Raw genomic sequence first — 22100 nt, 5'->3', positions numbered from 1 at the left:
GGCTGAGATAGACAGATTTTTAATCAGAGAGTTATGGGGAAAAGACTGGAAAATGGAATTGAGGATTATCAGATCAGCCATGATCTCATTGAATGGCGGAGCAGACTCGATGGGCCGAATGGCCTACTTCTGCTCCTACGTCTTATGGTCTTATGTTCTTTAGAACTAAAAAGAGTTAAAATTGCTATACCTAGAGCTTGTGTTGAACTTCATTGGAACATTACAGCAGGTCGAGGACAGAGAGGTCGAAGTGGGAGTGTTGAGGATTAAAATGGTAATGACTAGAAGTTCAGGGTCATGCTTGCGGACTGAATGGAGGTGCTCTGTATTTGGTATTTCCAATGTAGACTGGACCACATTGTAAATAGTGAATACAGTATACTACATTAAAAATACACTTAATTCACTGATTCACTTGGAAGGAAAATTTGGGCTCTTGGATGGTGAGGAGCGAGGAGGTATCATATTAAATGGTGGAGCAGGCTTGAGGGGCCAAATGGTCTACTCCTGCTCCTAATTCATATGTTTGTAAAAGGACAGGTGTTGTATCTCCTGTGTTAGCATGGAAAGATGCTGTGGGAAGGGGAAGGGAATTTGGGGGTGATTGAGGAGTGGACCAGGGTATCGTGGAGGGAATGATCCCATTGGAATGCTGAAAGGGGGGTGTGCAGGGGAAGATGTGTTTCATGGTGATGTCACGTTGGAGGTGATGGAAATGGCAGAGGATGATCCACTGCATTTGGAGGCTGGTGGGTTGGACAGTGAGGACAAGGGGAACTCTGTCGTGGATCTGGGAGAGAGAGGAAGGGGTGAGAGCAGAAATAAATTGGAGAGCCCTGTCACTCAGGCTGGGGAGAAACCTCGGTTGAGGTAAAATGAAGGAATGTCAGAAGTGCTGATTTGGAAGGTAGCCTCACCAGAACAGATGTGACGGAAAGCTAGGAGAATGGAATGGAGTCCTTACAGGAAGCAGGACCTGAGGAAGTGTAGTCAAAGTAATTGTGGCTATCCAGGGTTTCTAGTGAATATTTTTCTTGACTTGATCGGTGACTGTAAGGGACTGGATGGCTGACTGCCCCCTGTGCGTGACTCCCCCTGTCGAATGTCAGCTCCACAGACTGCAGGCTCTCGGGTTTCACATATGGAGCACACACTCTGCCCGGCCAGATTAAAGCGATTGCCATAAAAGACCAGCTACTCCATTGATACCAGCCTGCCCACCAAGGTTGGCGGAGCATTGCGGACAGATACCTCCACCGACCACCATCCCGCACAAACCAACCTATACCAAGCAGGGAGGCAGAAGTACCCAGGAGCGATGTAGCAGCATCGGTTGAGAATCATCCACAGTTGCAAAATGCTTCATTTTGGCATCAGATTAGAGATTGACTCTGGTTGATTCCACAGCCAAGTAGTCACGTTGATTAATGCAGTGTGGCTGTTTGACCAAGATGTAGGAAACTTGGGAGTAGCACAGAAGAGTCCCAGAAAGAGAGGACTATATTTTGTTCATTTTGTGTAATGTAGCAGCCTCACTTTTCTCAAATGCCGCCTCTGAAATGCCTCATTCTCTCTCCTCAGGATTAGTGAGTCCGTGCTCCACAAAGACCACAAGATCACAGTGATGAGCTACATCATCTCGCTGAAAATCGAACCCCCTCCATCGCTCTCTCACAACCTCTCCGGATTCCCCCTCACCACGATAACCCTGACCCACGTGCTGGTAAGATACTGAACAGTGCCGAGCCTTCAGTTAAACACTGAGTGGAATGCAGAAGCGGCAATTTTAGGAGCCTTTCTGTCTTCTCTCTCTTGAGTACTCATTGAAAATATCACTCACTGCAGGGCTGCAGGGTGACTGGAGTTCCAGTGAATTGTTATAGAGATGTTGAAATGTTATAAAAACAAAGTGAGAGTTGCTGATATCTCATCACCGGGAAGCAGCCCTTCCTAGTAAAGCTTTTCCAAAGCTACCGGCACTCCGAGCTCATAGGGCCCCTGGAAAGACGGTGTTGAGTCCATGATCACATTGGGAGCGTGTTCAGGAGAATTGAGCCAACAGTTTTAAACAACCCCCAAACCCCACCCCCCCCCGCCCCCCCTGCTCCCCAACCCCCCTGCTCCCCACCCCCCCCACTCCCCACCCCTCCTGCTCCCCACCCCCCCCCCGCTCCCCACCCCCCCTGCTCCCCACCCCCCCTCAATCTTTTCCACTCCTGGAGACCTTTCAGCAGATCCCCCATTGGTTGTCTGACATCAGGAAATTTACTAAAATAATTGCAGGTCCTCATCCGAATGTCCATAAGGTTGTCGACCTCCCTGGGCTGCCCCAGGGTGTCCGGGGATTAAAGATTAACCTCCTGCTGTGGGCAATAACCCAGCGGAAAAGCCTTTGGCTGCATTAAAAAAACACATCTCTTCATTTTCTCTGAACGCTCTTGTTTGTTGGTGATACAGACATTGGAAGTGGCATTTTTGCCTGTCTGGGTGGGTGTGGTGAGGTGGGTTGGGCGGGGTTGGGTGGTGAGGTGGGCAGGGGTGGGTGGTGAGGTGGGCAGGGGTGGGTGGTGAGGTGGGTTGGGCGGGGTTGGGTGGTGAGGTGGGCTGGGGGTGGGTGGTGAGTTGGGCGGGGTTTGGGTGGTGAGGTGGGCGGGGTTTGGGTGGTGAGGTGGGCGGGGTTTGGGTGGTGAGATGGGCGGGGTTGGGTGGTGAGGTGGGCAGGGTTGGGTGGTGAGGTGGACGGGGTTTGGGTGGTGAGGTGGGCGGGGTTGGGTGGTGAGGTGGGTGGGGGTGGGTGATGAGGTGGGCTGGGGTTGGGTGGTGAGGTGGGCGGGGTGGGTGTGGTGAGGTGGGCAGGGTTTGGGTGGTGAGGTGGGCGGGGTTTGGGTGGTGAGGTGGGCGGGCGGGGTTTGGGTGGTGAGGTGGGCGGGCGGGGGTGGGTGGTGAGGTGGGCGGGGTTTGGGTGGTGAGGTGGGCGGGCGGGGTTTGGGTGGTGAGGTGGGTGGGCGGGGGTGGGTGGTGAGGTGGGCGGGGGTGGGTGGTGAGGTGGGCGGGGGTGGGTGTGGTGAGGTGGGCGGGGTTTGAGTGGTGAGGTGGGCGGGCGGGGTTTGGGTGGTGAGGTGGGCGGGGGTTGGGTGGTGAGGTGGGCGGGCGGGGGTGGGTGGTGAGGTGGGCGGGGGTTGGGTGGTGAGGTGGGCGGGCGGGGGTGGGTGGTAAGGTGGGCGGGGTGGGTGTGGTGAGGTGGGCGGGCGGGGTTTGGGTGGTGAGGTGGGCGGGGGTGGGTGGTAAGGTGGGCGGGGGTGGGTGTGGTGAGGTGGGCGGGCGGGGTTTGGGTGGTGAGGTGGGCGGGGGTGGTAATGCACTTGGAGGCTGAGGGGCCTGGGGAATGTGTCCAACCTCAGTTGGCAAGCCGATTGTGTGGGCATCTGAGCTTCACCGAGAATGATGCCCGGTAGGGTTGCTGGCACTGTCTGCAGACCAGACCAAAGGCTGGAAGCCGACGGTTTTGTGTCTGCCCTTAAAAAATGTTTTTATTGACACCTGAGGCTGGGGTAAAAGGCGTCCTGGAGACTTCTGAACGTGCAAGTGCCGGGAAATGTTGCCAGTTGTGTGCGGCACTGTTGGGCATGTCTGTGGATTACTGGGACTGTGTGGATATCAGGAACAGCTTAGCCGGGGCAGGGATGGTTTAACACTCAGAACCGGAGCAGGGGGGGCAGGAATGGCAAATGTCCCGGGGGTGGGGGGTGGGGGGGTGCAGAGGGACTGCCTCCTGTCACCATGACAACCACAGAAATTATTTTAAAGCAATTTCCATTCAGATTTAACAACCGAGAACACTGAATCCAACCCACGTTCGTGCAGGTTTTCCAACGTTTGTTCAGTCGGGAGTCGAGAAAGTGTCATCTTTCGGGGGGGGGGGTTAGGGTGAGGAGGTGACATTGAACCGATCCAGGTTCATCCAGAACATCCAGAACTACGAAGAGTTGAGGGTGGAGGTTCTCCCCGGTGTCCCTGCCTATAGTGATCCCCTCACCAACGTCACGTTTGGCCAATATCTCATCGTTGCACGTGGGATCTTGCTGTACACAAATGGGTTGCTGGGCTTCCTAACCCTAGAGCACCTTCAGAATCCCCTTATTGGCCGCAAACCGCTTTTGGGCGTCCTGAGGTTGTGAAAGGCGCTACACAAATGCAAGTCTTTCTCTGGACCTACACGCCAGGCCAGCCCTCCAGGTTGCCCGCTGTTTTACTTTGCAGCTCTTGGTGAGCTGTAGGAGGATTTGAAGGAGCTGTGTAAAACGACAATGTGAAGATGTGACCCACCAGGGCCAACACACAACAGAGTGAAAGCTGGCAGCAAGTCACTCTATACTTAACTCACTGACATTGTGAGTGGTGCCCCGCTTGTCTGGTTTTTGTGCTGACGCAGGTCTGTTTTGGCTTGTTACTATTTTATGAGGTGTGAAATAAATTTTGCTTTAATTTGCGTTAGTTTTAAAAGTCCCTCGTCTGTTTTCATTTATCATCCAATGTTATTTATGCCACGTTTTCACAGGGGTAATGCCATGACTTAATATTCCCGGCGCACTATCCCTCAAACTCAAATCCCCTGGATACTGTCCCAGTGGCAAAGAATACACACTGGGATTATGATCAATAATTGCTCTTTGCACACAAACAACAACTTGTATTTATATAGCGCCTTTAATGTAATAAGCCATCCCAAACCATTACAGGAGCGTTACAAATTAGGATTTGACACTGAGCCACATCAGGGCAAATGGCCAAAAGCCTGGTCAAAAATAAGTAGGCTGTAACGAGTGTCTTAAAGCAGGAGAGAGAGAGAGAGAGAGAGAGAGAGAGGTGGAGAGGTTTAGGGAGGGAATTCCAGAGTTTAGGGTCCAGGCAGCTGAAGGCACGGCCGCCAATGGTGAAACAATTAAAATCGGGGCTGATTGTGAGGCTAGAATCAGACGAGCCCAGATATTTTGAAGGGTTGTGGAGCTGAGGTAACAGAGGGTTGGTGGAGGCTAATGTGGTGTTTATGGACTTCGAAAAGGCATTTGATAAACGCCACATAATGAACTTGTCTGCAAAACTGAAGCCCTTGAATAAAAAGGAGAGCAGCGTGGATACAGCGTAGAGATGGGGAAACCTTTTTTCACTGAGGGCCGTCAGACTCTGGAATTCTCTTCCTCAGGAAGGTTGAGGCAGAGTCCTTGCATCTCTTTTGGGCAGAGCTAGCTAGATTCTTGATTAACAAGGGGGTGAAAGGTTATCGGGGGTAGGCGGGAATGTGGGGTTGAGATTACATTCAGATCAGCCATGATCTTATTGAATGGCGGAGCAGGCTCGAGGGGCCGAGTGGCCTCATCCTGCTCCTGATTTGTATGTTTGTATGTTCGATACAAGGTTGGCTGAGTGACTGGGAAGAGAGTTGTGGTGAATGGTTGTCTTTTGGATTGGAGGAAAGTACAGAGTGGTGCTCCCAGGAATAGGACTGCTTTTCCCAATATATATTCATGACCTAGACTTGGGTCTATCAGGCACAATTTAACTATTTGTAGACGACACAACATTTGGAAATGTTGTGATCTGTGAGGAGGGGAGTGAGAGACTTCAAGAGGACAGAGACAGGCTGCTGAAATGGGCAGATCGGTAGCAGATGAAAGTTAATGCAGAGAAGTGTGAAGTCATTCATATTGACAGGAAGAATGGGAGAGACTATATAAAACAGAATATAATTCTAAAGGGGGTGCAAGACAGAGGGACCTCGGGGGGTTTATGTGCACAAATCATGGAAGATGTCAGGGCAGGTTGAGAATGGCATATGGGATCCTGGGTTATGTAAATAGGGGCATAGAGCACAAAAAGTAAGGAACTTATGGTGATCCTTTTTAAAACACTGGTTTCACCCTCAACCAGGTATTGTATCCAGTTCTGGGCCCCCTACTTTAGGAAGAATGAGAAGGGACAGAAAAGATTTACGAGAACGGTTCTAGGGATGAGGGTCTTTGGTTATGGGGATAGTTTGGAGATGCTGGGGCTGATCTGCTCAGAGAAGAGAAGACTGAGCGGAGAGTCGTTAGAGGTGTTCAAAATCATGAAGGGGTCTGGACAGAGTAGAAGGGAGAAGCTGGGTCTGTAACCATTCCCGGATTTTAAGGAGGGGATTACAGAGACAGGGAGAGGTGAAGCCATCGGAAGGAATTGAAAACAAAGATGATCATTTTAAAATGGACATGTTGCCAGACCAGGAGCCCATCAACGAGCACAGGGGTGATGGATGAAAGGGACTTAGTGTGAGTTAAAAGATGAATCAAGTTTATGGAGGATAGAGTGTGGGGAGGAGCCAGGAGTGCGTTTGAATAGTCAATTCCTGAGGTAAGAATGGACCCAATCAGTCTCCTGTAGATCGTATCTCGCTCTTGGGATAACTTGGTTGGGTTCGTACTTTTTTTGTAAACTTTTTGTAAGCATGGAGCACTTGGGAAAGTTAAATCCTTATTTCTTCCATTCGGGAGCAATAAGGGTCAGTTTTAGCCAGTGAATGCTCTCATTGATAATGTATTGGAGGTTTACATAAGAAATAAAGAAGTGCATTTACATAGCACCTTTCCGGACTTCAGAACTCCCAATGCGCTCTGCAGCAATGAAGTGCCTTTGAGATGTCGTCACTGTTGTAAGAAACTTAACAGTCAATTTGTGCATAGGAAGATCCCACAAACAGCAAGGTCATAACACCCAGATAGTCTGTTTCAGTGATGAGAGTAGAGGGATAAATGGCTAGGAAACTGGGGAGAACTCCACTGCTCTTCTTCAGAATAGTGTCATGGGATCTCTTACCCCTGAGGGGGAAGAAGGGTCCTCAGTTTAAAGTCTCATTCAAACGTTAGGACCTTTGACAATGCCGCACTCCATTTACACCATGCTGGGAGCGTCAGCCTAGGTTCTGTTCTTGAGTTTTTGGGTTAGGTTTGAACCCACAACCTTTTGCCTCTAAGGTGAGAGTGTTATTCACTGCACCAGAGCCAACAATGGTAATCCTGTCACAGTTCATATGTATTTGGTTATAAACCTATTTGACTTTGAACCAGAAAAAGGTGCAGGATTTTTAAACTCTGATGAGGGTGAGGATGGAGGTGGGCAGGCGTGAAAACGTGTTGATGGCTGATTTGTGGGAAATCTCCAGTCGGCCTCTGAGCCCCTGAGGTGAGGGGACGGGGCCCGAGCCCCCGAGGTGAGGGGACGGGGCCCGAGCCCCCGAGGTGAGGGGACGGGGCCCGAGCCCCCGAGGTGAGGGGACGGGGCCCGAGCCGCCGAGGTGAGGGGACGGGGCCCGAGCCCCCGAGGTGAGGGGACGGGGCCCGAGCCCCCGAGGTGAGGGGACGGGGCCCGAGCCCCCGAGGTGAGGGGACGGGGCCCGAGCCCCCGAGGTGAGGGGACGGGGCCCGAGCCCCCGAGGTGAGGGGACGGGGCCCGAGCCCCCGAGGTGAGGGGACGGGGCCCGAGCCCCCGAGGTGAGGGGACGGGGCCCGAGCCCCCGAGGTGAGGGGACGGGGCCCGAGCCCCCGAGGTGAGGGGACGGGGCCCGAGCCCCCGAGGTGAGGGGACGGGGCCCGAGCCCCCGAGGTGAGGGGACTGGGCCCCAGCCCCCGAGGTGAGGGGACGGGGCCCGAGCCCCCGAGGTGAGGGGACTAGGTCCCAGCCCCCGAGGTGAGGGGACTAGGCCCCAGCCCCCGAGGTGAGGGGACTAGGCCCCAGCCCCCGAGGTGAGGGGACTAGGCCCCAGCCCCCGAGGTGAGGGGACTAGGCCCGAACACCAGAGGTGAGGGGACGGGGCCCCAGCCCCCGAGGTGAGGGGACTGGGCCCGAGCCCCCGAGGTGAGGGGACTGGGCCCGAGCCCCCGAAGTGAGGGGACTGGGCCCCAGCCCCCGAGGTGAGGGGACTGGGCCCGAGCCCCCGAGGTGAGGGGACTGGGCCCGAGCCCCCGAGGTGAGGGGACGGGGCCCGAGCCCCCGAGGTGAGGGGACGGGGCCCGAGCCCCCGAGGTGAGGGGACGGGGCCCGAGCCCCCGAGGTGAGGGGACGGGGCCCGAGCCCCCGAGGTGAGGGGACTAGGCCTGCTGCCTGGAGCAGCCTCCTGACGGCAGGCCTGCTGGGGGGAGGTGGGCAGCACCAGACGGGCTTCGAGGCCGTCCCCACTTGCCTGAGCCCTGGCCATTTTATTTATAAGTTTCAAAAGTTGGAGAGAGAACACCCCCATCTTGAGGGGCCCTCTGCCCCCGGACGCGCCCTCTGCCCCCACGCGCGCCCTCTGCCCTCGCGCGCCCTCTGCCCCCACACGCCCTCTGTCTCTCTCTCTTACCTGAACTGCAGGCTGCTGGTCTTTTTGAGCTGGGAAGGCCTCCTATTGGTGTATTTCCCCCCACCCACCAACCGCCCGGCTGCCCCTCCCCCAGCTTCAAGAGCCCATCATCTGGCCACGTATTGGCCAATCTGTGGAATGTGACTGCTGGGTGGCTGTTCCCCACACAGTGTGACATTGTGACCATTGTGACCAAGATATCTGCTGTGACTGGGTGGATAACGCTGTGGGTTCAAGTCCCACCCCAGGGACTTGAGCACATAATCCAGGTGATGTTCCCAGTGCAGTGCTGAGGGGATGCTGCACTGTCAGAGGGGCTGTATTTTGGATCAGATGTTGAAGCGTGGCCCTGTTTGCCCCCTGGCGGGGACAGAAATAATCCCTCTGCCATTATTTGAAGAAGAACAGGGTCTTCTCCTTGAGGGTTGTTGGCAATATTCATTCCTCAGCTAACATCACTGAAATTTTGGCCGTAAGGTGCAATGGGAGATAGTTGATTGCTCTGGTATATTGGCTGTCAGGTGGACAGTCATACGGAGGGAGCAGGCAGCTCCTGAGGCCTGGGACTGGCCTGAGTGATGCCTGGGGCTGTTTCTACTCCTGCCACTGTCTCTGCACCATAATCGTCTTCCTGAAAGGTTACAGGGCCCATAGCCAGAACTCAGGCCTGTAAGGAAAGGCCTTGCCATTTAAAAGCCATTAACACACTGACAGGGTGGTGGGAGCAGTAATCCTTAAAGAGAATTGTAGGGGGAGAATTTGCAGAACTGTACGGTGAAAGTGTTGGTTAGTGGTGCTAACTGTATAGCTCTTTCAAAGAGCTGGCATGAGCACGATGGGCCGAATAGCCTGCTGTATTATACTGTTCGATGTAGGTTGAAATCTTTCTTTCCATCTCTCTTGTGTTGCGAGCTGTCAGGTGACAGGATTAAAAGTTAAAGACCCAATTAACTAAACCATCCTTCACACCAAGGGGTGACCTTGCAGTTACTATGACTGTAGATAAAATCATCTATATGGAAATTGGATGTTATCCTGTGTGAATCCTGGGGTCTGAGTTAATGATGATTGGGCCCTTTGACTGCTGGTTTGAGTCTGATGCTGGAAACTCTTTCAAGTTATCAACCGTCACAGAATGTAACTCTTTCGAGTACATTCACAGTTCTTGGTTTCTGGGAGTGGGACGTGAACCCACAACCCTCTGATTCAAAGGCGAGGGTGCTATGAACTGAGCCACAGCTGACACCGGTGAAGTATTGAAACAATTAATGGGAGGAGCAAGAGGGCGAATTAAATGCAATCGGTTTTTACATGTTGAGGAAAAGAATGAGAGTCCTTGAACTGATTGGTTGAAGGGACTGCTCAGGACCTTCAGGGTCACTCATCTGGAAAAGCATTTTAAAACTGAGACTCTGCTTTGCACAGTAACTAAACGACACTCTGAATTTGAGCAAGTAGGAGAGCCCTCGGAATAGGCCACAACTCAAGTCAGCAGGTTTAATACTCTGTCAGATTAAAGGCAGAATATTAAAACTAAGTGCAACATTGGGAGATGCAGTGTATAACAAAGCAATCTTGTGAGTTATAGGCGTAGTTTGCCTTTAGTTTCACTCCCCTTGGTTACCACAACCAGCACTCAGCCATAAACATGAAATATTGCAGCTTCTTCGCACTCAAAGGTACAAAGGGTCTTTTTTCTTCACTAACTGATGTGTCTAGTCAGGATAACAGGCAGACAAATACAATGGTTTTAACCATACAATATATACAATTCTTTCTAACCCTTCAATTTGAAATTGTCGAGCAGTAGAAATGAAGCTTTCTTCATTGAATTATGTAGAATGCACAGGATCCTGTTGGGCCCAACTGGCCTGTATTTCAAAACGTGAATTGCGCAGGGCTCTGGGTAATCGGATAACTCTTTCAAAGAACTGGTACAGGTACCATGGGCTGAATGGCCGCCTCTGTGCTACATTGTTGTGTGGAAACAGCCCCAACTTCCCAAGCCTTCCTTCATATGTGTATCTGTATCTGAATCTGTCCCTCTGCTTAATGCTTGTGTGGAGTCCACAGCTGAACATGCTGGTATTATGAAGGGTTTATGTAGCTTCACCATTTATATCCTGACTTTTATATCCAGTGATATAAGCCTATGTGTCCCATAAAGCCAAAAAAGCCCTGGAATTTTCCTCTTGCAACTCCACTTGAAGTGTGACGCAGTAACAGCCCAGCTATTGCCAGACTGCACTCGCTGGTGGCTTTAACAAGGGTATAATTGACCTGTTGAAACGTGTAAGGCTGGATAGAATCAGGCTCTTCATCTCAAAGCAACTCCCCACCCAATCTGTGGAGAATTGTTTTTAAAATTATTATCGTTTGTCCTGTTACACAGCAAGCTCATTTCTCAAATGTTTTCTCATGTGAGAAGGATTTTTTTTTGTTTAATTACCCTGTGCTCGATAGCAAGAACTGTGGAAATATTATTGCCTGATTTTTAATATCTTAGGTCTTCAGTTTTGGCACCAGGTTTACGAACGTGGTCTTTGGAGACGCGCGGCTGAAGGGGGAACGTCTGTAACTTGGGTTGTAAATGTGTCGGAGGAGATTTTTCATCAGGGCTCTGGCTGATGTTAACAAGGGGCTTTGATTTACTGAAGACATGACCAGTGACATTTCACGTTTAATGATGTCATGGAACCTTGAACAATTGGCACCAAACAGTGAACACGCTGTAAATCTGTTCCAATCCGCTGTGGTTTTCTGGTCCTGTGTAGCACTCTCTGTGTGTGTGTGTGTGTGTGTGTGTGTGTGTGTGAATGGCAATGCCATGGTTTGACCCCAATAAGTGGGAGGTCCAAACCCCACCCTGCAGTTCAGTGCCCACGCCTGAGCTGCTGCTATGATTGGTGTTTTTGTTTTATTCATTCACGGGATGTGGGCTTTGCTGGCTGGGTCAGCGTTTATTGCCCATCCCCTAGTTGCCCAAAGTTTTACTTTGCACTTTGAAGACGGTCATTGGCTGTCCCTCGATTCGAGGATGATGTCTATTCAGGGCCGTGGGCCTTCCTGTGACCGAGTAGGCCGATTCTCGGCCCGCTGGTCTTCGGGCACGTGGGCCAGGACATCCCGGGAGGCAATGGGATCCGGAATGCAGGGTTTGCTTCCTTATTTTTTTTCCTTCTCTGCTGCCGCCCTGCCTCCTGGTTAAGACGTTTGGACTGGAAGCGCGATGCAGCTCGATAGACAAGTTGACGCCATTTTGAATGATTGACAGCAAACTCCTCCCAGCCTTTAATGTAAATGCTGCGCTTCAAGGGGAGTTTTGAAGCGTTTTCTTTGTCCTCCCCCTGGAAACGCTGACGTCCGAGAGTTGAGAAAACAGAGCCTGGAGTGGGGATTGCTTTTCGACCATCTGAATAGTGTCCAGTCCACCGTGGCTGACTTTCCAGTAGTTTTGCCTGAGTGCTTGTGGAGCTGGTTTCAAGAAGGACATTAGGATTTGTTCAACAGGCCTCCCACTGAATCCAGAGGATGTGGCGGGTGCATTGCTGATGGAATTTCTCTAGCGCTCTAATGTGTCACTGATCATAAGACATAGGAGCAGAAGTAAACCATTCAGCCCATCGAGTCTGCTCTGCCATTCAATGAGATCATGGCTGATCCACAGTCGAGGTCTCGCTGCTGTACAGGAGCTCTGTACACTTCAAACCTGGCGTGGAGTGAGTTTATCTTGCGTGATTAGGATGTTCCAGTGCACTGCTCAATCAGATGGACAGTGATTGTCCGTGGCTCCTGAGTCCTGGACTGTCGATTGCCCCTCAGGAATTTGGAGTCTGACAGATGCAAGAAGCAAAAGAAGGAAACTGAAACCCTCCTGGATTCTGGGGAGTTTTGCTTCTAAATTCTTGCTTGTTTCCCATCCCTCCATGACCTGCAAATTCTGGCACAAATCGTGTCAGAGGCCACCTCAGTGACTGTGATCCTGGAGTGATTGTTGACATTTGATTGGTAAATTCAGTGTAAGGAAATTTGGGCCTTCTAGAATTTTGAGAATGGTTTAACTGATCAGGGCAAATTAACCCATTAAACCTTTGAATATGTATGTGGATAGCTTAAACATTTACTCCTTCCACCACCGACGCACAGTAGCAGCAGTGTGTGTACCATCTACAAGATACACTGCAGGAATTCACCAAGGCTCCTTCGACAGCACCTTCCAAACCCACGACCACTACCATCTAGAAGGACAAGGGCAGCAGATAGATGGGAACACCACCACCTGGAAGTTTCCCTCCAAGTCACTGACCATCCCGACTCACCGTTCCTTCACTGTTGCTGGGTCAAAATCCTGGAACTCCCTCCCTAGCCAGCGATGCCCACACCCCAAGTTTGAATCTTAATGAACAATTAACTCTGTTGATTGAAAGTGTATAACACGCGTCCATCATGTTTGATCTATCGCACCAGCTGCAGTCCTCAAAAAGGAAGCACAGAAGAAGTTTCTGCTTTCTTGATAACCTGAGCTGATTGCATTGTTTGTTCTGTGATCAGTCTCTAACTAGTGAGATGTAGTTTTAGTTCATTGTTGGATCTTGAAAAATGGCTGCTTTGTGAGTGAGTATGTGTGTACCTGTCTGCGTGTGTGTACCTGTCTGCGTGCGTGTACCTGTCTGCGTGCGTGTACCTGTCTGCGTGTGTGTGTACCCGCCTGCGTGTGTGTGTACCTGTCTGCGTGTGTGTGTGTACCCGCCTGCGTGTGTGTGTACCTGTCTGCGTGTGTGTGTACCCGCCTGCGTGTGTGTGTACCTGTCTGCGTGTGTGTGTACCTGTCTGCGTGTGTGTGTGTACCTGTCTGTGTGCGTGTACCTGTCTGCGTGTGTGTGCGTACCCGCCTGCGTGTGTGTGTACCTGTCTGCGTGTGTGTGTGTACCCGCCTGCGTGTGTGTGTACCCGCCTGCGTGTGTGTGTGTACCTGTCTGCGTGTGTGTGTGTACCTGTCTGCGTGTGTGTGTGTACCTGTCTGCGTGTGTGTGTGTACCCGCCTGCGTGTGTGTGTACCTGTCTGCGTGTGTGTGTACCTGTCTGCGTGTGTGTACCTGTCTGCGTGTGTGTACCTGTCTGCGTGTGTGTACCTGTCTGCGTGTGTGTGTGTCTGTCTGTCTGCGTGCGTGTGTGTACCTGTCTGCGTGTGTGTGTACCCGCCTGCGTGTGTGCATACCCGTCTGCGTGTGTGTGTACCCGTCTGCGTGTGTGTGTACCCGTCTGCGTGTGTGTGTGTCTGTCTGTCTGCGTGTGTGTGTCTGTCTGTCTGCGTGTGTGTGTCTGTCTGTCTGCGTGTGTGTGTACCTGTCTGCGTGTGTGTGTGTGTGTCTGTCTGCGCGCGTGTGTGTCTGCGCGCGTGTGTGTCTGTCTGCGCGCGTGTGTGTCTGTCTGCGCGTGTGTGTGTCTGTCTGTGTGTGTGTGTGTGCACGCATGCATTTGTGTATGGTTCAGCACTGCCTTGCTAATACTTGTCCCATGATCTCTCTGTCTATCACTGTCCATTCATTCAGCCACAACTCTCCTGCCAATCCCTGCCAATCCCTGCCAGTTCCTGCCAATCCCTGCCAGTTCCTACGTGCTTTCAAATGCCTCCTGAACGCTTGTTTCCTTTACTTTGTCGATGTTTTCCTTGTTCCTCTCCAGTATTTCCTTTCCAATCCTGTTCAGGATCACTGTATCAATATTATTGAGGTGTCTGCAGCGGTTCAGTGGGTAACACTTGCCTCTGAGTCATCAGACCGGGAGTTCAAGTCCCACTGTGGAGACTTGAGAGCACAAAAATCTAGACTATTTCATCTCCTGCATCGGTGATTATACTTTGGAAAATACTTGAGTGGCTGTAAAGAGCTTTTGGGACGCCCTGAGATTGTGAAAGGCGCTATAGAAATGCAAGTTTTTTTTCTTCTTTCTCTTTCTGAGATTAATTTTTATTATCCAAAGGTATTAAAGTATTGGACACAAAGGCGGGTATATGAAGGATGCAGATCAGCCAAGATCTCATTGAAAGGCAGGACAGGATTTGAGGGGCTGAATGACCTCCCCCTGTTCCGATGTTCCTTTTTAATGTAAAGTGATTTGACAATTCTTCGTGAAACTTAGGGGTGTGCTGTAGTTTGACCATCCTGAAACCTTGAACAAAACATCTGCTGATTCTAAATGCCCTGACAAAACATAACCAAACATCTGGCCAGATGGTCTAAATTTAAATTCCACAAGCTCCTGGTAATATTGGGGGTCTGTCAGCCAGTCACCCAATAACGCAAAAATTAACCAAAAGCAGGTTAGAATTTGTTCCTGGACTGTGTCACAGAAAGAACAATAAAACTGAGAAAATGGTAATATCCTCAGGATCTTTACATTATCGAGCGTGAGATTTTACAACCAATAAAGCTGTCGAGCTGGAGCAAAAATTAAATCAAATTGTTCAATAGCTCCTTGCTCTGATTTTGATTGATGTTGTGTTTTGATGCTGCATCAGCTGAGACAATGTGGGAGGCAGGAGGTGACATCATTTGGGAGTTTGGTCCATCTCGAGAGTGTTTTATTCATTTAGTTTTATTTCATTTCTGAAACTGACTGTTACCATAAGAACATAACATAAGAACATAAGAACTAGGAGCAGGAGTAGGCAATTCAGCCCCTCGAGTCTGCCCCGCCATTCAATGCCATCATGGCTGATCTCATTTCGGCCTCAACTCCAATTTCCCGCCCTCTCCCCATAACATTTCAACCCGTTACTAATTAAAAATCTGTCTATCTCCTCCTCAAATTTATTCAGCGTCCCGGCATCCACTGCACTCTGAGGTAGTGAATTCCACAGATTCACGACCCTTTGAGAAAAGTAATTCCTCCTCATCTCTGATTTAAATCTACCACCCCTTAGCCTAAAACTATGGCCTCTCGTTCTAGAATGCCCCACAAGGGGAAACATCCGCTCCACATCTACTCTGTCTATCCCCCTTAGCATCTTATATACCTCAATTAGATCTCCCCTCATCCTTCTAAACTCTGGCGAGTATAGGCCTAAACTGCTCAATCTCTCCTCATAAGACAAGCCCCACATCTCTGGAATCAATCTAGTGAACCTCCTCTGAACCGCCTCCAGTGCAACTACATCCTTCCTCAAGTAAGGGGACCAAAACTGTGCACAGTACTCCAGGTGCGGTCTCACCAATGCCTTGTACAGTTGCAACAACAGTTTCCTATTTTTATACTCTATTCCTTTAGCAATAGATGCAAAAATTCCATTTGCCTTCCTTATTACCTGCTGTACCTGCATACTAGCTTTCAGCCATTCATGCACGAGGACACCCAGATCCCTCTGTACTGAAGCATTCTGAAGTTTCTCTCCATTTAAATAATAAGCCACCTTTTTATTCTTCCAACCAAAATAGATAACCTCACACTTATCCACGTTAAACTCCATCTGCTAAATTTTGGCCCATTCATCTGACCTGTCCATTTCCATTTGTAAATTTCTTATTTCTTCATTGCAACTTACTTTCCTGCCTACTTTGGAGTCATCTGCAAATTTAGCTATAGTACCTTCTATCCCTGAATCCAACTCATTAATATAGATTGTAAATAGTTGGGGCCCAAGGACCGAACCCTGTGGCACCCCACTAGTTACAGCTTGTCATCCAGAAAAAGACCCATTTATCCCGACTCTCTGCTTTCTGTTGGTTAGCCAATCCTCTGTCCAAGCTAATATATTATCCCTAACTCCGTGTGATCTTATCTTGTGTATTAATCTTTTGTGCGGCACCTTATCAAAGGCCTTCTGAAAGTCCAGATATACTACATCTACAGGATTCCCATTATCTACTTTGCTTGTCACATCTTCAAAGAACTCTAGCAAATTAGTCAAACACGATTTACTCATAAAACCATGCTGAATCTGATGGATTGCGTTTTGACTTTCCAAATGCCCCATTACTACTTCCTTAATAATGGATTCCAACAATTTCCCAACGACAGACATTAAACTAACTGGTCTATAGTTTCCTACTTTCTGCCTCCCTCCCATCTCCTTTTTGGATAAGAGCGTTATATTAGCATTTTTCCAATCCACTGGAACCTTTCCAGAATCCAGGGAATTTTGGAATATTATAGTAATATTATTACAATATATTGTTATACAATCGTACAGGATGGGGCAGAAAAAGACAGGTGCTCCAAAAAGGAAGCCCCACCCCACTCAGTCTGACTGGGGGCATAGTAAGCAGACACTTTCTACTCCCCGATATAATCTTTTCTTTTGGTCATTCATGGGGTGTGGGCTTCGCTGGCTGGGCCCAGCATTTATTGCCCATCCCTAATTGCCCTTGAGAAAGTGGCAGTGAGCTGCCTTCTTGAGTAGCTTGCTCGGCCATTTCAGGGGGCATTTAAGAGGCAGCCACATTGCTGTGGGTCTGGAGTCACATGTAGGCCCAGACCCAGGTAAAGACAGCAGATTTCCTTCCCTAAAGGGACATTAGTGAACCGGATGAGTTTTTACGACAATCAACAATGGTTTTATGGTCATTGTTTTTTATTGAATTGAATTCAAATTTCATCATCTGCTGTGATGGGACTCAAACCCGGGTCCCCGGAGTATTACCCTGGGACTCTGGATTATCAGCCAGTGACAATAACAGCACACCACTGCCTCATAGTAACTTGTAAGACAGATTTGGATAAATAGTTAAAGAGGGAACATTTGCAGAGCAATGAGGGAAGAGCAGGGAATTCTGATAGCTTGGCCCAAAATGTTGGTTTTAAGGAGATTCTGAAAAAGGAGGGAAGCAAAGTAGAGGGTCAGACAGATTTAAGGAAGGAATTCCAGAGCTCAGGGCCTAGGCAACTGGAGGCACAGCCACCAACGTTGGCATGATGGAAATTGGGGATGCTCAAGAGGTCAGAATTAGAGGAGCACAGAGATCTCGGAGTGATTTTGGGACTAGGTGAGATTACAGAGATAGGGAGGGGCGAGACCATGGAGCGATCTGAAAACAAGGCTTTAAAATGAAGGCTCTGCCAGAGAGGAGCCAAGATGATAGGTGAAGGGGGACTTGGTGCGAATTAGGATATGGGCAGCAGAGATTTTAGTGGACTCTGGTTTTGGCGACACTGACTAAATCGACTCATTGGAAATGGCTAATCGACAGCAGCCAAATGGCTGACCTTCACCAAGACAAATAGTGCAGCAAGTACTCAGCATCTGACAATTCAGAGATTATAGAATCACACAGACCAGGAGAAGGCCATTCGGGCCATCGTTAATCAGGGGTGCTAGTTCAACCTCACCAACTCCATTACTGTGTCTGATCTGTCCTGGAGTTTGTTCTTCCTTTCGACTTCTCCATTAACTTTCATCAAAAATTCCACTTTTACAAAAGCGTAATGAATCTTACAATTCACTCAGTCTAATTTGGGAACCTGTGGAGAATGTGATGATGCATTTCAGATGACATTCCATTGCTAGTTGCTTTTGCTGTTGAAATTGATTAGTTTTTAATTGTTGTTCAGGAAGCTCTTTGTAGAAGTTTGATTTTCAGCAGATGTGACATGTTTTACAAAGCAGACAGAAGGAAAGATGTGAATTATATAAAACCCTGTCACATCAGCAGCAGCAGAATTGTACTCAACCACAATCTGCAACCTCATGGCCTGGCATATCCCCCACTCTACCATAACCATCAAGCCAGGGGATCAACCCTGGTTCAATGAAGAGTGCAGGAGGGCATGCCAGGAGCAGCACCAGGCATACCAAAAAATGAGCTGCCAACCTGGTAAAGCTATAACACATGCTGCTTGGCACGCAAATAGTCCTAAGAAGCAAGTGATAGAGCTAAGGAATCCCACAACCAATGGGTCAGATCTAAGCTCTGCAGTCCTGCCACATCCAGTTGTGACTGGTGACGGACAATTAAACAACTCACTAGAGGAGGAGGCTCCATAAATATCCCCATCCTCACTGATGAAGGAGCCCAGCACATCAGTGCAAAAGATAAGGCTGAAGCATTTACACCAATCTTCAGCCAGAAACGCTGAGTGGATGATCCATCTCGGCCTCCTCCAGAGGTCCCCAGCATCACAGATGCCAGTCTTCAGCCAATTCGATTCACTCCACATGATATCAAGAAACGGTTGAAGGCACTGGATACTGCAAAGGCTATGGGCCCTGACAATATTCCGGCAATAGTGCTGAAGACTTGTGCTCCAGAACTTGCTGCACCCCTAGCCAAGCTGTTCCAGTGCAGCTACAACACTGGCATCTACCCGGCTATGTGGAAAATTGCCCAGGTATGTCCTGTACACAAAAAGAGCAATCCAACCTGGTCAATTACTGCCCCATCAGTCTACTCTCCATCATCAGATAGAAGGGCTCATCAACAGGGCTATCAAGTGGCACTTGATTAGCAATAACCTGCTCACCGATGCACAGTTTGGGTTCCGCCAGGGCCACTCAGCTCCTGATCTCATTACAGCCTTGGCTCAAACATGGACAAAAGAGCTGAACTCCCGAGGTGAGGTGAGAGTGGCTGCCCTTGACATCGAGGCAGCATTTAACTGAGTGTGGTATCAAGGAGCCCTAGCAAAGCTGGAGTCGATGGGAATCAGGGGGTAAACTCTCTGCTGTTTGGAGTCATACCTAGCACAAAGGAAGATGGTTGTGGTTGTTGGAGGCTAACCATCTCAGCTCCAGGACATCACTGCAGGAGTTCCTCAGGGTAGCATCCTCGACCCAGCCATCTTCAGCTGCTTCATCAATGACCTTCCTTCCATCATAGGGTCAGAAGTGGGGATGTTCGCTGATGATTGCACAATGTTCAGCACCATTCGCAACTCCTCAGATACTGAAGCAGTCCATGTCCAAATGCAGCAAGACCTGGACAATATCCAGGCTTGGGCTGACAAGTGGCAAGTAACATTTGCATCACACAAGTGCCAGGCAATGACCATCTCCATCAAGAGAGAATCCAACCATCGCCCCTTGACATTCAGTGGCATTACCATTGTAGAATCTCCCACTATCAATCTCCTGGGGGTTATCATTGACCAGAAGTTGAACTGGACTAGCCATATAAATACTGTGACTACAAAAGCAGGTCAGAGGTTAGGAATCCTGCGATGAGTAACTCAGCTCCTGACTCCCCAAGGCCTGTCCACCATCTACAAGACACAAGTCAGGAGTGTGATGGAATACTCCCCACTTGCCTGGATGAGTGCAGCTCCAACAACACTCAAGAAGCTTGAAACCATCAAGGGCAAAGCAGACCACTTGATTGGCACCACATCCACAAATATTCACTCCCTCCACCACCCACACACAGTAGCAGCAGTGTGTACCATCTACAAGATGCACTGCAAGAACTCACCAAGGCTCCTTCGTCAGCACCTTCCAAACCCATGACCACTACCATCTAGAAGGACAAGGGCAGCAGATAGATGGGAACACCACCACCTGGAAGTTCCCCTCCAAGTCACTTACCATCCTGACTTGGAAATATATCGCCGTTCCTTCACTATCACTGGGTCAAAATCCTGGAGCTTCCTCCCTAACAGCACTGTGGGTGTACCTACACCACAGGGACTGCAGCGGTTCAAGAAGGTAGCTCACCACCACCTTCTCAAGGGCAACTAGGGATGGGCAATAAATGCTGGCTCAGCCAGCGAAGCCCACATTCCATGAATGAATTTAAAAAAACTCAAAGCACTTCACAATTGTTTTTGTAGGTAAAGGCAACTGGCGCTGTGTGCACAGCAAGATCCCATAGGTGTCAATGAAGTTAACGATTGGTTCAGCTGTTTTATTCGTGTTGTGGGTGTTGAAGGAATGTTGCCAGGACACCAGGAGAGCTCCCTGCCACAGGATCTTTAATCTTCATATGTTCCAGAAATGCGACCATACAGATCCTTCCAACGGATCTCCAACAATGCAGCACTCCATCCATGTGGCACCCATGTGTGCCCGCTTAGCATACATGGAGAGGGGTCAGGACCCACAGCCTGCTGACTGAGGCCAGAGTGCTGCCAACTGAGCCAAGCGAAAGAGCAACAGATGCTATTTGGCTTCTCATACCCATGGCAGCACTTTGTTAGAGAAATCCAGCCCCACTCCCAGAGCCTGGCTCTTTCCAATTGCTGGTGACATGAGCAGTTTGCAAACAAGTAGCTCTGGGCTGCCTCATAAATTAGTCTAACCGGAAACTCCCTGAAGCTGTATGAGAAGTGGTACCTGATGAGTTGATGATTAAAAGGGGCACTTGATGAATTGATTATCACAAGGGGTATTTGACGAGTGGATAATTAGAAAGGTATTTGTTGAACAAAAACAGAATTACCTGGAAAAACTCAGCAGGTCTGGCAGCATCGGCAGAGAAGAAAAGAGTTGACGTTTCGAGTCCTCATGACCTTTCGGCTAGTTCTACCGAAGGGTCATGAAGACTCGAAACGTCAACTCTTTTCTTCTCCGCCGATGCTGCCAGACCTGCTGAGTTTTTCCAGGTAATTCTGTTTTTGTTTTGGATTTCCAGCATCCGCAGTAGTTTTTTGTTTTTATCAAGGTATTTGTTGAGTTGGCTATTTAACAGAATCACAAAAGCACTGTCGTGTGACTTGTAGCTATAGTGAGCTTGAGTAGAGCAGGTGACTTTTAACCTATGGCTCCCAAAGCTTTCCCCCACTGGGCATTGCCCTCACCTCATGTCTGGCTCTGTTGTAGACTCACTGGGCGGAATCGTATGGCCCCTGCCATTGGTGGGATCTTCCGGCCCTGCCAAAGGCAATGGAGTTTCCGCCCATTGATCAAGATCGATCACAGTGATTGGTCAATAACTCCATTATCATTGTATCATGTGACTATCAGGAAGGGAGAAGGTAAACCTGATGAACCTGTCTTTTTTTCTATTCTCATGCTCCGAGGCCTACATTATGATGTTACCTTGTGCCCTCGGTTCAGAGTTTTGATTGTGAGAAAATCCGGCCACAGTTCTGAAAGATGACGGCTTCTATCACAGATTTATGAAGTGACTAAGACGGGGTTGGAGAGGTGGAGGAGAGATTTTTGGAGCAGTTGAAAGCTGCTCCTGGACTGTTCCCTTTGAGCAGAGTCAGTCTGTCAGATATAATTTGCTGTTTAATACTGTTCCCGGCCCAAAGTGGTTGAATTCCAGCTGTTCAAGTTACTGTTACAATCTGAGCGGGTTTGGAATTCCAAAACGAACAAATGCAGCTGTACCCAGCAGTGCCTCCATTTTAAAATTAGAACCATAGAACCATAGAACACTACAGCACAGAAAACAGGCCATTCGGCCCTTCTAGTCTGTGCCGAAATATTATTCCCCTAGTCCCATTGACCTGCACCTAGTCCATAACCCTCCAGACCTCTCCCATCCATGTATCTATCTAATTTATTCTTAAAACTTAAGAGTGAGCCCGCATTTACCACGTCAGATGGTAGCTCGTTCCACACTCTCACCACTCTCTGAGTAAAGAAGTTCCCCCTAATGTTCCCCTAAACCTTTCCCCTTTCACCCTAAAGCCATGTCCTCTCGTGTTTATTTCTCCTAATCTAAGTGGAAAGAGCCTACTCGCATTTACTCTGTCTATACCCCTCATAATTTTGTAAACTTCTATCAAATCTCCCCTCATTCTTCTACGCTCCAAGGAATAAAGTCCTAACCTGTTTAATCTTTCCCTGTAA

At 49.4% G+C, this 22100-nt stretch overlaps 1 protein-coding gene across 4 annotated transcripts in view; it reads left to right on the top strand.

Annotated features, from left to right (window-relative positions):
- The window catches only part of adgrd1 (adhesion G protein-coupled receptor D1), a 238426-nt gene that overhangs the window by 76663 nt on the left and 139663 nt on the right, over positions 1-22100 (top strand). For all 4 annotated transcript variants that reach the window (XM_078554566.1, XM_078554565.1, XM_078554563.1 and 1 more), the window contains one exon: positions 1582-1723. In XM_078554566.1, the coding sequence (XP_078410692.1) occupies positions 1582-1723 (142 nt within the window). The remainder of the gene's footprint in view (positions 1-1581; positions 1724-22100) is intronic.

The sequence above is a fragment of the Cetorhinus maximus genome, chromosome 12, assembly GCF_964194155.1.
Source record: "Cetorhinus maximus chromosome 12, sCetMax3.hap1.1, whole genome shotgun sequence".
Taxonomy (NCBI): domain Eukaryota; kingdom Metazoa; phylum Chordata; class Chondrichthyes; order Lamniformes; family Cetorhinidae; genus Cetorhinus; species Cetorhinus maximus.
The sequence above is the reverse complement of the archived record's forward strand: the minus strand, read 5'-3'. Positions and strand labels throughout refer to the sequence as shown.